General features: G+C 42.9%; 2 protein-coding genes and 1 long non-coding RNA gene across 4 annotated transcripts in view; 2 read left to right on the plus strand and 1 right to left on the minus strand.

Annotated features, from left to right (window-relative positions):
- LOC113026223 (chemokine-like protein TAFA-5) overlaps positions 1–16,777 on the minus strand; it is a 58,747-nt gene that overhangs the window by 11,777 nt on the left and 30,193 nt on the right. For both annotated transcript variants that reach the window (XM_026174748.2, XM_026174750.2), the window contains exon 3: positions 16,631–16,758. In XM_026174748.2, coding sequence (XP_026030533.1) covers positions 16,631–16,758 — 128 coding nt within the window. The remainder of the gene's footprint in view (positions 1–16,630; positions 16,759–16,777) is intronic.
- LOC145429872 (uncharacterized) lies at positions 4,090–4,610 on the plus strand. The gene is made up of 2 exons (XR_013910206.1): positions 4,090–4,260; positions 4,564–4,610. It is a non-coding gene; the product is annotated as an uncharacterized LOC145429872 (long non-coding RNA).
- On the plus strand, positions 7,923–11,091 carry LOC145430131 (uncharacterized). Its single transcript, XM_080304540.1, has 2 exons — positions 7,923–10,741; positions 11,045–11,091. Exon 1 carries the CDS (start codon positions 8,013–8,015, stop codon positions 10,530–10,532), a length of 2,520 nt encoding a protein of 839 aa, XP_080160666.1. The 5' UTR covers positions 7,923–8,012; the 3' UTR covers positions 10,533–10,741; positions 11,045–11,091.

Consider the following 16,777-nt stretch of genomic DNA (forward strand, 5'->3'; position numbering starts at 1 on the left):
GTCTTAATAACATAACAGTGTCATCTGTAGCTTGCACCTGTAAGTGACAGAGATGACAGATATGAGCTTAACTGTGTTACACGCTAGTTTAAAATACATTACTGCTCTACAATGTCATATACCGGCTCCCGTCATTAGTGTCTGTGTGTTTTATCTGCCATTTCCATGATAAACACCACAGCTGAGAGTAAACTGGAAAGCAGGCAGCTTTTTTCCCAACATAATTGCTTTATGATGAATTGTGGCTGGTGATGACAAATAATGAGCTCTGTTTCTATTTATTTCACCTCTAAAGCAAACACAAATCACAACTTATCCCATTAATATTGAATAACTTATAGCATCTTAATTCACCCAACCAACATATGTTTAAATCCTGCTGAGATACAGTGGGGCAAAAAAGTATTTAGTCAGCCACCGATTGTGCAAGTTCCCCCACTTAAAATGATGACAGAGGTCAGTAATTTGCACCAGAGGTACACTTCAACTGTGAGAGACAGAATGTGAAAAAAAATTCCATGAATTCACATGGTAGGATTTGTAAAGAATTTATTCGTAAATCAGGGTGGAAAATAAGTATTTGGTCACCTCAAACAAGGAAAATCTCTGGCTCTCACAGACCTGTAACGTCTTCTGTAAGAAGCTTTTCTGTCCCCCACTCGTTACCTGTATGAATGGCACCTGTTTGAACTCATCATCTGTATAAAAGACACCTGTCCACAGCCTCAAACAGTCAGACTCCAAACTCCGCCATGGCCAAGACCAAAGAGCTTTCGAAGGACACCAGGAAAAGTATTGTAGACCTGCACCAGACTGGGAAGAGTGAATCTACAATAGGCAAGCAGCTTGGTGTGAAAAAATCAACTGTGGGAGCAATCATCAGAAAATGGAAGACATACAAGACCACTGATAATCTCCCTCGATCTGGGGCTCCACGCAAGATCTCATCCCGTGGGGTCAAAATGATCATGAGAACGGTGAGCAAAGATCCCAGAACCACACGGGGGGACCTGGTGAATGACCTGCAGAGAGCTGGGACCAAAGTAACAAAGGTCACCATCAGTAACACACTACAACGGCAGGGAATCAAATCCCGCAGTGCCAGACATGTTCCGCTGCTGAAGCCAGTGCATGTCCAGGCCCGTCTGAAGTTTGCCAGAGAGCACATGGATGATACAGCAGAGGATTGGGAGAATGTCATGTGGTCAGATGAAACCAAAGTAGAACTTTTTGGTATAAACTCAACTCGTCGTGTTTGGAGGAAGAAGAATACTGAGTTGCATCCCAAGAACACCATACCTACTGTGAAGCATGGGGGTGGAAACATCATGCTATGGGGCTGTTTTTCTGCCAAGGGGACAGGACGACTGATCCGTGTTAAGGACAGAATGAATGGGGCCATGTATCGTGAGATTTTGAGCCAAAACCTCCTTCCATCAGTGAGAACTTTGAAGATGAAACGAGGCTGGGTCTTCCAACATGACAATGATCCAAAACACACCGCCCGGGCAACAAAGGAGTGGCTCCGTAAGAAGCATTTGAAAGTCCTGGAGTGGCCTAGCCAGTCTCCAGACCTCAACCCCATAGAAAATCTGTGGCGGGAGTTGAAAGTCCGTGTTGCTCGGCGACAGCCCCAAAACATCACTGCTCTCGAGAAGATCTGCATGGAGGAATGGGCCAAAATACCAGCTACTGTGTGTGCAAACCTGGTAAAGACCTATAGTAAACGTTTGATCTCTGTTATTGCCAACAAAGGTTATGTTACAAAGTATTGAGTTGTATTATTGACCAAATACTTATTTTCCACCCTGATTTACGAATAAATTCTTTACAAATCCTACCATGTGGATTCATGGATTTTTTTTTCACATTCTGTCTCTCACAGTTGAAGTCTACCTCTGGTGCAAATTACTGACCTCTGTCATCATTTTAGGTGGGGGAACTTGCACAATCGGTGGCTGACTAAATACTTTTTTGCCCCACTGTACATCAGTCCAGCTACCCTATATGGACACAGGTATTGGGCTACAACTCTGAATCTTTGAATTCTGCTCTTTTTAGACCCATTGGCACATAAAATGCCACCCTTGCAACAAGTCAGTTTCCTTCCTCCTACATACTCTGAAATCACCTATTAGTGGTATTATTGCAAAGTGGAAGTCTGTTGGACCATCTCAGCCATGAAGTGACAGACCATTAAAATTTACAAAATAGGATCAAAGAGTGCTGAGACCCAAAGTGCATAAAAGTCACCCACATTCTGTTGACTCAATAGTTGCAGAGTTCAAAACCTTATCTGGCATTAACTAGAGATGGACCGATCCGATATTACATATCGGTATTAGTCCGATACGGACCTAAATTACTGGATCGGATATCAGAGAAAAATAAAAAATGTAATCCGATCCATTAAATATCAGGAAAGCACCTCACAAAACTTGCAACACGCTGTAGCTCGCCTCATAACCTTAGCACTTCGGAGCAGTATGCATCGACTACTCTGCCTAGGCTGCACTGTCAAGCGCAGATCCACTGAGCGCTCAACACAGACAGCATCGTCAGAAGGAAGAGCGCAGGGCAAGCTAGCGAGACAGAAGTTAAGCTCTCCTTGCAACATGGAAAATTGAACCTCCCCCACCCTCATTCAGATCTGGCGTTTGGAATTATTTTGGTTTTCATGTGACGTATGACCCTGAAGGTAGGCGCGTCATTGACTAAAGTAAAACAGTATGTTGTCATGGTCGCTGTGTGGCAGGCAGGATGAGGACCCAAAATGCAAACTCACGGACTCAGGGGATAAACTCAAAATGCAGCTTTATTGCTGACAAAAGATAATAGGAAAAACTGCTCAATCGTGTCTACACCCATCTGGACCAGCCGGCGAGCACTGTGAGGGTCATGTTTTTTGACTTTTCCAGTGCTTTCAACACCATCAGGCCGACCCTCCTGGGTGATAAGTTAGCAGCGATGCAGGTGGATGCTTCTCTGGTGTCCTGGATTGTTGATTACCTGACAGGAAGACCACAATATGTACGTCTCCCACAGTGTGTGTCTGACAAGGTGATTAGCAACACAGGGGCACCACAGGGGACTGTCCTCTCCCCCTTCCTCTTCACCCTCTACACCACAGACTTCAGCCACTGCACAGAGACCTGCCATCTTCAGAAGTTTTCTGATGATTCTGCGGTGGTTGGATGCATCAGCAGGGATGATGAGACAGAGTACCGGGCTGTGGTCGACTCCTTTGTCACGTGGTGTGAGCAGAATCATCTGCAGCTCAACGTGGCAAAGACCAAGGAACTGATCATGGACTTCAGGAAGACCAGGAAACACTTGACCCCTGTTTCAATCCAGGGGGTCAGTGTTGACATTGTGGAGGACTATAAATACCTTGGAGTACACATTGACAATAAACTGGACTGGGCTAAAAACACCACAGCACTTTACAGGAAGGGCCAGAGTCGTCTCTATTTTTTGAGGCGACTGAGGTCCTTCAACATCTGCCAGAAAATGCTGAGGATTTTCTATGAGTCTGTGGTGGCCAGTGCGATCCTCTATGCTGTTGCATGCTGGGGGAGCAGGCTGAGGGTCGCAGATGCCAACAGACTTAATAAACTGATCCGTAAGGCCAGCAATGTTGTGGGGATGGAGCTGGACTCCCTCAAGGTGGTGTCGGAGAGGCGGATGCTGTCCAAGATAAAGACAATGTTGGATAACACCTCCCACCCACTCCATGACATGTTGGTCAGTCACAGGAGCTCGTTCAGTGAGAGACTGAGATTACCGAAAAGCACCACTGAACGACACAGGAAATCATTCCTGCCTGTGGCCATCTCCCTGTACAACGCATCCACTTAACACACTGTTTGCTGCTACAACTACACATGTTTCTTTTCCAAATATTTATTTATAAGTGACTTATGTATGTATGTATGTATGTATGTATGTATGTATGTATGTATGTATGTATGTATGTATGTATGTATGTATGTATGTATGTATGTATGTATGTATGTATGTATGTATGTATGTATGTATGTATGTATATATATGTATATATTGTACTATTCTTAGTTAGCGTGTGCTGCCACTGCTGGGTGCAGTAGCTCCACCACCCCACTAGGGGGAGGAAGCGGGTTTGTGTACTCAAGTTTCTCTAGTAAATATAGGAAAAGTTCATGGAGTCTGGCCAAGTTGATACCAGCACACAAAATATTAGCTCTGAAGTTGGCTGTACTGGAGCATGAGAAATATATGCTTGTAAGTACGATTATATTCTGTGTTCATGTTAAGCATGTGATGTAAAATGGGTTGTTGACTCTCATATTTGAAGCCAGCATGTTAGCTGCATTGCCAATGCTAATTGTGTTAGCATGTCAATAGGAAATTCCATTGTGTGTTAGCATCAAGCTAGCGGGATTTGGAGTTAACATGTTTTCATTTATTTTTCTTGGTTATACCAGCTATAGTTCAAGTTGCTAAGTCTTCAGTCTGTACTTTGTAATGTGAGAAATATATTATGTTCCAGATGTATGTTTTAATATGCTTTTCTTATGTTTGTAGTTTTACAGTGCCTTCATTAGGGAGACAAATAAACCCTGCAATGAGAACTGGAAGCCTTTGCCTCTCCTTTTGAAGAACTGTTTATCTATCTGCCAAACTGGGCATCAACGTACAGGGAGGGCAGAATAGTAAAAAAGCATCATTCTCATCAGCCAGATAGTTCTCTAAAAGAAAGGATGGATGAGACGCTGGAAACAAGGTCAAAAGTGTCCAGTTCTTTACGTTCCAGCCAGCTTACATCATCATCTACTGCTGCCGCCAGAGCACGAGCAAAAGCAGAAGCTGCCCGTGCTCAGCTCTCCTTTGCTAAGCAGGAAGCCAGCATCCTAAAACAACAGGCTGAGCAGCTTAAAAAGAAAGCAGATCTGGATGCAGAGCTACACGTACTCAAATCGCAGAAGGCAGCTGCAGCAGCCCTAGCTGAGGCTCAAGCTTGGGAAGCATCTGCGCAAGAGAGTGAGCACCCACAACAGCCCCAGCTGGACGGCATGCAGCAAATCAGCCCATTAGAACGAGTCCAAGAGTATGTGCAGCAACAGTCAGAACTCGGCGACGATCTGCAGACTCCACAAGTTAATCATCCAGAACTCCTATCTTCTCTGGTGCCACAGCCAGCCACGGCCATCGATGCAACACCAAAAGCTCACAAGGAACCAAGTATCCATCAGCCCAGTAGGAGCAACAACCAAGAATTCACACCTTTGCCAGTCTTCCGTGCTTTGAGCCCAAAGAGAGAATCTTGCAACTGGAGCTATGGAGGCGAGCCAGCAAACTATGATCGATATCACCATCCTCAGTCTAAGGTATGGACACCCACACCTGTAAGGAGTAGTCATGCTGACACGTCTGATCTAACGAGATACCTGATACGGAAAGAGATGATCAGCTCAGGCCTGCTGAGGTTTGATGATCGACCAGAAAATTACTGGGCTTGGAAGGCTTCCTTTCTAAGTTCAATTCAAGATCTGGGTGTAACACCTCAAGAAGAGCTAGACCTGCTATCCAAATGGCTCGGGCCACAATCAGCAGCACAAGCCAAGCGAGTCAGGGCTGCGTACATAAACAATCCCACTGCAGGTCTTCAGATGGTGTGGCAGAGACTCGAAGAGTGTTTTGGCGCACCAGAAGTCATTGAACATGCACTTTTAAAGAAAATCCAGGATTTACCGAAGCTGACGAACAGAGACAACCAACGTTTGAGAGAGTTGGGGGATCTTCTGCTAGAACTTCATGCTGCAAAGACAAGCGGTCATCTCCCAGGCCTTTCACACCTCGATACAGCCCACGGGGTGAATCCGATTCTGGAAAAACTCCCATACAACCTTCAGGAGAAGTGGGTTGCAGCTGCCTCGAGGTTCAAGAGAGAGAATGCAGTGTCTTATCCTCCATTTTCCTTTTTTGTGAAACTTGTGAACGAAGAAGCTAAAATTCGTAATGACCCGAGTTTTTCGTGTGTAACCGGTGCCAACGCCAACAATCCTAGAATCGAGACAATGACACAACAGAAGTATCGTTCACATGTCTCTGCTAAGAGGACGGAGATAGCAAGTAATCTGGCAGCCAGCCCAAACGTTCCTACAGGCAAGAACAACTTGGACCCCGATAAACAGTGTCCATTACACTGCAAGCCTCACCCTCTCAGAAAATGCCGTCTTTTCAAAAGTAAGACCCTGGAAGAAAGAAAGGCATACTTAAAGGACAAGAACATTTGTTTCAAGTGTTGTTCTTCTGTGCAGCACATGGCCAAAGATTGTCCTAAATCAGTGCAGTGCACAGATTGTGGTAGTGAAAGACATATCACCGCACTACACCCCAATCCTCGTCCTCAAAATGCAGAGAGCCTGGTGGCTAGTGAAGGGTATGGCGGGGAAGAAAGAGAAGGAGAAGCAAGTGTGGCTGACGTGACATCAAAAAGCACAGAAGTATGCGGAGACTCAGTTGGTTCAAGGTCATGCTCTAAGATATGTTTGGTCAGAGTGTATCCTGCTGGACAACCAGAGAAAGCTGTCAAGATGTATGCTGTTCTAGACGAACAAAGCAATCGCTCCTTGGCTAAAACATACTTTTTTGACATCTTCAACATTGAAGGACAGCTTGAGCCGTATACACTGAAAACATGCTCAGGTGTTGTGGAGATAGCAGGGAGACGAGCCCGTGACTTCATTTTGGAGTCCCTTGATGGCACCACACAGCTTCCCCTGCCTACTCTTATTGAGTGTGATATGATACCTGATGATAGGACGGAAATCCCATCCCCAGAAGTCACTCATTTCTACCCACATCTGAAGGCAATCAAGGGAAAAATCCCAGAAATTGATCCAGAAGCTGACATCCTCCTTCTCCTTGGCAGAGACATTCTGCGTGTGCACAAAGTCAGAGAACAACATAATGGTCTCCATAATGAACCATATGCTCAACGACTCGACCTTGGTTGGGTGATCGTAGGGGAAGTGTGTCTGGGAGAAGTGCATAAGACATCCAACATCTGTGTATACAAGACCAACATTCTACCAAATGGACGAGCTTCACTCTTGAGTGCATGTCCAAACAATATGCTAGTCAAAGAAAAGCTTGGTTGTCACACCTCGAACCTAAGTCTTCAAAGCTCTGCACAACACTTGAAAAGTAAGGAAAGTGAGTTTGCCAGTCAGGTGTTTCAAAGGACACAACATGATGACGTCCCGGCAATGTCAATCGATGACGAGAGTTTCTTGAAGACATTAGATGAACAAGTCTATAAAGACAGTTACAATACTTGGGTTTCCCCATTACCCTTTCGGTCACCACGAAACCACCTTCCCAATAACAGACCTCAAGCTTTAAAGCGTCTTGCATCTCTTCGGAGAACTCTGGAGAAAAAACCACAAATGAGGAAACACTTCATCGATTTCATGCAAAGAATGTTTGTTGAAAAGCAAGCAGAGCCGGCCCCTCCATTAAAAGAAGGTGAGGAAAGGTGGTATCTACCAATATTTGGGGTTTACCACCCACAAAAACCTGACCAGATAAGGGTAGTGTTCGATTCAAGTGCCAAACATGAAGGGGTTTCCCTCAATGATGTGCTCCTGAGTGGACCCGACTTGAACAACACTCTCCTTGGGGTTCTGATCCGCTTCCGCAGAGAACCTATAGCAGTTACAGCGGATGTGCAGCAGATGTTCTACTGCTTCAAGGTGTGCGAGGAACATCGCAACTTTCTGAGGTTCTTATGGTATGAAAACAATGATCTCCAGAAAGCAGTGAAAGAGTTTCGAATGACAGTACATGTATTTGGCAACAGTCCATCACCAGCAGTTGCCATTTACTGCCTCAGACGAGCTGCTAAGCAAGCAGATGACTCCACTAGCAGTGCAAGGGAGTTCATCACACGCAATTTTTATGTGGATGATGGACTTGCATCTTTTCCTAATGAAGCAGAAGCCACTGGTGTCCTGCGCACTGCCCAAGCGATGCTAGCTAAATCAAACATTAAGCTACACAAGATTGCATCGAACAGCAGCAGTGTTATGCAAGCATTCCCACCAGAAGACTTGGCCAAGGATTTGAAAGATCTAGACTTAGGAGTGGAGTCACTACCTCTTCAGAGGAGTCTAGGTCTAATTTGGAATCTGGAAACAGACAACTTCACCTTCTGTGTGTCGAAGGAGGAGAAACCCTTGACAAAAAGAGGGATTTTGTCTGCAGTGAACAGTTTATTTGACCCTTTGGGATTTGTAGTGCCAGTCACAGTGGGAGGAAGACATTTAGTGAGAAACCTCTCCATTGAACAGTATGACTGGGACACACCATTGCCAGCTTCAAAACAAGAACACTGGAAACTCTGGAAAGACTCTATGAAAGACTTAGATCAGCTCCAGATCCCAAGACTATATGTTCCAGTGTCTTTGTCTACACAGACTCAGCACAGAGAGTTGTGCGTGTTTTCAGATGCATCAGTCATGGCTATAGCTGCTGTGGCTTACTTGAAAACAATTTCTGCAACAGGAGATATCCACGTGGGATTTGTTATGGCAAAGGCAAAGCTGGCCCCACACCCAGCGCACACCGTGCCCCGTCTTGAGCTTTGTGCTGCGGTTTTGGCAACTGAAATGGCAGTCTTCATCCAAGATGAAATGGATATTGACATTCATTCTGTGAAGTACTATACTGACAGCAAGATAGTACTGGGCTACATATATAACACCTCACGCAGGTTTTATGTCTATGTGTCAAACAGGATAGCACAGATCAGAAAGTCGTCTCGTCCAGATCAGTGGCATTACATCACCACTGAAGAAAACCCAGCAGACCATGGAACTCGGCCAACAACTGCTGCAGCTCTCAAAGGCACCAATTGGTTCACTGGACCATCATTTCTATTGGGCCCTTCAAAACGACTCCTTTCCCAGAGTGATGACTTTGAGCTGATACATCCGGAGGTGGATCCAGAAGTTCGCTCTGAAGTAACGACCTTCAGCTCAATGGTTAAAGAAAGCTCGCTTGGAGCTCAAAGGTTTCTTACATTTTCCACTTGGAGAGCTTTGACTCGTGCAGTCTCCACACTAATCAAAAAGGCAAGGAGTGTTGCAGATACACATGGTGGCAACACTGGGGATGAAGAAGAACAAGCAGTAAAAGTGATCATTAAAACTGCACAACAAGATGCCTTTGCAAGGGTGTTGCAGTGTCTAGCCAAAGGGGACCGAATCCCAAAACAAAGTCCACTGCGAAAGCTGACACCATTTCTGGACAAAGATGGGCTATTAAGAGTTGGCGGCCGTATGTCCTCAGCCGTTATGTCTTTTGATGATAAACATCCTCTGGTCATTCCCAAGACGCACATTGCTACATTATTGGTCAGAAGATATCACGAACAGGCTGCGCACCAAGGACGCCATTTCACGGAGGGAGCTATTAGGTTGGCAGGACTTTGGCTGATTGGGGGGAAAAGGCTTGTATCTAGTGTGATACACAAATGTGTAACTTGCAAAAGGCTGAGAGGTAAAATGGAGGACCAGAAGATGTCAGACTTACCATCTGAAAGACTTTCACCAGATCCATCATTTACTCATGTAGGGTTGGATGTTTTTGGACCTTGGATGGTGACTGCCCGAAGAACAAGAGGAGGGCATGCGGAAAGTAAACGATGGGCAGTAATGTTCACTTGTTTGACTACCAGAGCTGTGCACATTGAGGTTATAGAGACTATGACCACTACAAGCTTCATCAATGGGCTCAGACGTTTCATTGCCATAAGAGGGCCGATCAAAACAATCAGATCAGACCGGGGAACAAATTTCACTGGAGCCTGTAAAGAACTCAGACTTGACACATCAGATTCTGAGGTGAGGAATTACCTTAAAAGCAACAAGTGTACTTGGATATTCAATCCTCCCCACTCTTCCCACATGGGTGGGGTGTGGGAGAGGATGATTGGTATCGCTCGGCGAATCTTAGATGCTCTTCTTCTGAGGCTGAATCCATCGTACCTCACACATGAGACACTTGTCACCCTGATGGCAGAGGTTACCGCCATTATAAATTCAAGACCATTGGTCTCAGTGTCTTCTGACCCAGAAGCACCGGCAGTTCTCACCCCATCAATGTTGTTGACACAGAAACGAGATACGTTGACTGCTCCCTCTGGGGATTTTGATGTTAATGATCTGTCCAACAAACACTGGAAAAGGGTCCAAGCACTTGCTGATGCATTTTGGAAGAGGTGGAAAACGGAGTATCTGACCACGCTTCAAACACAGAGAAAGTGGACAACAGAGAAGCCAAACCTTCAAGTGGGAGATGTTGTACTGATGAAGGATTCGCAAGTAAAAAGGACTGAGTGGCCTGTTGGACTTGTGATTAAAGCCTTTCCTAGCCAAGATCATAGAGTACGTAAGGTGGAAGTGAAGGTAGTCAAGAGTGGCACTCCTAAAGTGTATTTGCGGCCAGTGTCGGAGGTTGTTTTACTACTACATCCAGGGAATGGGTAGTGGTATAATTCATTATACCAGGCGGGGAGTGTGCTGCCACTGCTGGGTGCAGTAGCTCCACCACCCCACTAGGGGGAGGAAGCGGGTTTGTGTACTCAAGTTTCTCTAGTAAATATAGGAAAAGTTCATGGAGTCTGGCCAAGTTGATACCAGCACACAAAATATTAGCTCTGAAGTTGGCTGTACTGGAGCATGAGAAATATATGCTTGTAAGTACGATTATATTCTGTGTTCATGTTAAGCATGTGATGTAAAATGGGTTGTTGACTCTCATATTTGAAGCCAGCATGTTAGCTGCATTGCCGATGCTAATTGTGTTAGCATGTCAATAGGAAATTCCATTGTGTGTTAGCATCAAGCTAGCGGGATTTGGAGTTAACATGTTTTCATTTATTTTTCTTGGTTATACCAGCTATAGTTCAAGTTGCTAAGTCTTCAGTCTGTACTTTGTAATGTGAGAAATATATTATGTTCCAGATGTATGTTTTAATATGCTTTTCTTATGTTTGTAGTTTTACAGTGCCTTCATTAGGGAGACAAATAAACCCTGCAATGAGAACTGGAAGCCTTTGCCTCTCCTTTTGAAGAACTGTTTATCTATCTGCCAAACTGGGCATCAACGTACAGGGAGGGCAGAATATAGCGTATTGTCTGTCTTGTCTTAATGTTGGTTTAAAATGGAGCACTGTAACAAAAAATAATTTCCCCCAGGGATCAATAAAGTATTCTGATTCTGATTCTAATCTGGGAAAAACTAACATAAAGCTCACCAGGAAACACAGGGGGAATCACACACAGCATGAGGGAGAACGCGACACAGAACTGAGGAAGACGCAGACATAAATACACAGAGGGTTAACGATGGAAGTGGGAGCACATGGGGAACACAGGTGACACTGATAATCATAACAAGACACGGCAGGAGTGAACGCAACACTAACGGGAGACGGGCAAAGTAAAACAGGAAGTACAGAGGTTCAGACAGGAGGAGAGAGAGCACGGGGAAAACACCGGGCTGGGGAAAACATAGAATAAAAAAGAGAGACGAGGGCTCATAAATACACAGAGGGGCACACAGGGGGTAAGAGTCACGAAGGGAAAACACTTAGGGAACAACACAACAGGGCAACTCAGGAAACATGGCCTAAATAAGGAACGAAATACAAAAATACATGAAAACTAAGAATACTGGGCCCACATGGCCCAGGACCATGGCATATGTTGGTTGTGCCACGCACTAGTGTGTTAGCGCAGTTAGCTCGTTAATGTGTTGGCCGTTTAGCCCCACGCACTGAGATTTGCCGTGTTGTGGCGTTAACGTCATTTCAACGAGATTAACGCTGACAGCGCTAGTGGGAACACAACGAATATGACTGCACATTTACACCGACATCATCCTAGTGCAAAGACAAGTGGAAGAAGACAAAAACAACAAGCATGCATGCTACAAACTTTACCCGAGTCATTTAGACAGCCGTTAGCACATGATTCTCCTTATGGGGACCTGATATGTTTAATATTGTGGCGAGCTCAGACAAGGTGGAGACGGAGGTGTCGTTTAGTCTTGCTTCCCGTGAGCTAGCCAGGGAGCACAGCCCTTTATTGACATCTGCAGAAGAACACTGCCGCTAGCTAACTGCTCAGCACGGCAACCGCACAGCAACAACAATACACAGGGCGCCCTCTGACCCCGGAAGGACACATCGTCGCAGCGAGAGGGCATCACCCGTCACTATGGCAACATAAACAAAACATAACTGTGCAAACAGAACCCCGAACAGCCCTGACCCGCTACATAGCCCCCAACTAAGGGGTCAGTCGTCCCCGACGACCCCATTACCCCACACAAAGTCCTGCAAATGTCCAGGTGCCTTCTTCTGGCGCACCGGCCGGTCACGACCGGCGGGGAAAAGTCACTAGGGTCAGAACATGGGGTGCCACCATCATCCCACTTCTGACACCAATGTGGCGAGCTCAGACAAGGAGGAGACGGAGGTGTCGTTTGGTATTGCTTCCCGTGAGCTAGCCAGGGAGCACAGCCGTTTATTGACATCTGTAGAAGAACACTGCCGCTAGCTAACTACTCAGCGCAGCAACCGCACAGCAACAACAACAACACACAGGGCACCCTCTGACCCCGGAAGGACACACCGTCGCAGCGAGAGGGCGTCACCCGTCACTATGGCAACATAAACAAAACATAACTGTACAAACAGAACCCCGAACAACCCTGACCCGCTACATACAATATGCTGCTGAGAATATAGCCCAGAAGAAGCGTATAGTATAGCTTTTATTTTGGAAAGAGCCATTTCTCTGTAATAAACTCTCTTTTCCAAAGATGAGTGATTCCTCAATCAGATACAGGGCTTGCAAAATCGCTAGCCCGACGTCTGTTTTACAAATTTGGAAGATCCCAAGAAGTTTCTCTAGGTATGTTTGTTTTTTGTAAGCATGTTTGAGATAAATTAGATAAAAAAAAGCTTTCCGTCTTTCTCCAAAAGTCCATGATAATATAATATAATATAATATAATATAATATAATATAATATAATATAATATAATATAATATAATATAATAAAGATATATTAGGTAGTTTTCCCCTCACTCACATTCCTCCAGTTCAAAAAGTCTACATCTGTTGGCTTAAAAAAAAAAAAAAAAACTTGTTAGAAAGAAAACTTTTTCCTCTGTGATCTGAGGGTAAAATTATGGCTGTAAAGTAAAAGTTCCTCAATGGAAAAGGTTAGAAATGAGAATATTAGAGGGGCAGCTCAGGTTGAGCAGTTAGGACTCAAACTTAGAAAGGCAGGGTTGAGACGGTCTGGGCATGTGCAGAGGGCTGGATGTTGAATATGCAGCTGGTAAGGAGGAGGAAGGTTTATGGATGTGCAGGAGTGAAGGAGAACATGGAGAGGGTTGATGTGGGATGCTTGATGTAGAGATCCCATCCCATAGCAACAACTGTAATGCCAAAGAGGTCATTTCTTGAAGACGTTAAGCTGTTAATTTTCATATTTTTTCTATTCATAAGCAAGATTAGACAAAATAAGTATTAAAGATTAAGTTTCTGAAAATGTCGTAGGTTTCACGAATGGTTATTTCATTACACATCATAAAGGTAAATATGTATTGTATGTATGTAAAATTCACCAATAAGCAAATTTTACATCTAAATAATTGATATAGAAGAAGATAATTATGGAAAAGTCAAAAGTGAATTTTGGATAACAGGTGGCATTAGTTACACTAAAAAAAAAAAAAAAACTACAACAATAAATGAAGAAAAACTCTCACTGCTAAATTTATTGAACAGGTCATTGTCTGCATTTTAAAACTGACCTCAAAATTAGGACACATTTTAATACATTATTTACTGTAAAAGTACAACAGTAAAAGTTTCTCACACCATCTACAACTGCCTGTGCTTCATTGGATATGCAGCCTTTCTCTTTCATTAAGCATCCACAGTGCTGCACCTCAGTCGGCAGCCTTTGAGCCTCTCAGCTTTTCTCCTGTTTGGGACTGAAACCTGTCCGACTTCTGCTCACTTCATCTATGGCTCCCCTGCTGCTCTGTGCAACCAGCAACCTAGGTGTGGCTAGGCAGTCTGGCTAGGCAAAATTACCTTTTTATACCAATTTCTATATGGTCAAAATGACATTGTCATCTTTCTATCCCTATTACCCCCAAATTCACTATATAATGAATAATTCAATTTTTGAAAAAGTAATGAAACATGAGATCATGGAGTTTAATTGCAGAGAGTTACACTATTTTTAAAATGGCCTCAAAATGACCTCCGTCTTGGTTCTTGTGTTAAATATTTAAAACTGTGATGTTTCTCCTTTAAACTGGTTTAAAACATCTGGAGAGAAACAGAAATTGACATTTCTATTGTAAAAGGTTGAAAAGCAAATTTAATTTGAGGCTTATCTTAACATGGTCATGAACTCCAATAGCTAACTGGCAACATTTAACATTTTTAAAATCAGAGATATTCTGAGCATACTTTTATTTTTCTAAAATTAAGAAGGGGCTTTAATTTTTTAAAAGGTTCATAGCATTAACAGTTTCATATTCTTTAACTGTAAAACATGTTTATGCTCATCTAGATTTGCCACAAATTCTATTGAGGTGCTTTAAAGTGTGCAGATCTGAATAATTGTTTTGTTTGCTTAGCATTAAAAATGTGGTCAGGGGAGCGGAAATTAAAAAGGAGGTTGTTTCAACTTTTCTTTACTGTAGCCTTCTCATTTACTTGAATGGAGAAGGAATTTTAAGGATCTTTTATGGTTTTTCTGGGTTTTTTATTTTATTTTTAAAGGCATAAAAGGTTTACTGGAAAAAATGACAGCATTGGTGTAAATAGTGTATCTACAACAAAGGTGTGGAAAGCAATGGGACAAGAGTAAGAAGAGAGACAGATTAAAATCAGTGTTGAATGAATTTTCTGGCAAACATTACATGTGAGTACTGAAAGCTGAAATATTTTGCCTGCAATTGTCTGAAAAGGAAAAAAAGACTGAACAGCATTTGTTGAAATTACTGTTAAAAATGGAAATAATTACAAGAGCTATAATTAGGAGCTACGGGGCATCAAAAACTAGAAGGCTTTGGTCTTAAATTATTTTGTCTCCATGGTACTGAATGACACCTCAGGAAAAGTTGAATGAACCCAACAATCATACAACGAAAAACTATCATGGTGCTGAGTCTTTGACCCATTGATTTAAAATTTATTGTGGACGCATCATTCTTCTTTTATTTTATTTATTTATTTTTTTACAGTAAGAGAGGATTTATGTTCAAGCTCTTTGAACTTTTTTGAGGTTTGTTCCTCCTTGTGCCTCTGAGATTGTTATCTATATTTCTGGTTCATGGATTATGTTTGTCTCCCTTTGGTTCCAGTCTGTATTTTTATATGTAGCCTTTTGTTATCATCATCTTTCCCTTTCTGTCTCGTCAGTCAATCATGTCTTCATGTTTATTTATTGCCTGTCACTGTATCACGTTCATATGTTTTATTACTGGTCTCAGTCTTTGTTACTTCCTGTTTTATTTTGATAGCCCCTCATCTCGAGTGGATTGCGTTTAGTTTTGGGTCCCCTTGTCTCGTTAATCAGATTCCATTCAGCTATGTTCCCTGGTGTTTCCCTGATGTGTATATATTGTTTGTAATGTAGTGCCTTGTGGTTGTGTCTTCCCTTGCAGTTTGTGCTCTCTGCTGTGAAGTTTGGATTTTCCTTGTTTTGGACTTTTTAGTTTAATGAAACTACCTTTAATTTACCCTTTGTGTTTCTGAATCATGCATTTGAGTGCTGCTACTTAACCAGCCTTGTTAAAAACTCGATAAACAGAAACTTAATTTGTTGAACCAGGTTAATTTCATTCTGTTACAAAAACATGGGTAAAAGTAGCTGAAGATTGTAATGAATTAAACAAAAAAACCCTGAACAACACAAATTTAGATCTTCATTAGACCAATGAACATTCAGATGGGAAGAATGAAGTTATATTAATTCAAAAATGTTCCCTGTTTTAACTCATTATTGTTGGGTTGTTTTTTTTTTTCCAGTTTCTGCTCAAGGATTGTTAATATAATTCTCAAAATTACTTTTGACAAGACTCACGGTGAACCTGACATTATATTTTTCATGGACAACAAAGCTGAACTGTGTATGAAATATGGGAATTTGTTTTTCATAAGGTATTTAAAAGAGAAAAAAATTATAAAATGATTACTCCAAATTACATCTGTTGGAAGGCTGTTGACAACTGGGGGGAAAAATAGCTCCTCCTTCACAGTAAACTTGCACCAATAAAGACTGCACACCTGAGGTAGGGTGTACAGCTTTCTTCATTCTTACAATTTAAGTTCCCATGTTTGGAGCTTACTTAAACTCTGTGATTCACAGTTTTGTAAAAATAGGATGACTCCTTGAACAATACAACAGGTTTTGCTTCTATACTTTCTGTTACTACATGCAGCTAAAGTGGTGAAATCAATTTCCAGTATGTTTTGCAAATATGTTCAAATCACCATTTTTTCAGTGGTAAGTGTGTTTGTATTTGTCAGCTAAGCTTGTTTTCTCACCGTGGTGGTTTTCACTCTGCCTCCTGGTTGAGTACAGGTCCAGCCTGACTGATTGACCAGGAGATTACAGCCTTCATCCTCTAAGCATGGAGTCATCTCACACCACTGTCGACTCGTGATGATACGAACTGAGGAGGACGACAAGAG

Source organism: Astatotilapia calliptera, chromosome 7, assembly GCF_964374335.1.
Source record: "Astatotilapia calliptera chromosome 7, fAstCal68.1, whole genome shotgun sequence".
NCBI lineage: Eukaryota > Metazoa > Chordata > Actinopteri > Cichliformes > Cichlidae > Astatotilapia > Astatotilapia calliptera.

What these genes read in the sequence shown, in the direction of transcription:
- LOC145430131 (XM_080304540.1), top strand. Translation starts at nt 8,013, where the DNA reads ATGCTAGCTAAATCAAACATTAAGCTACACAAGATTGCATCGAACAGC.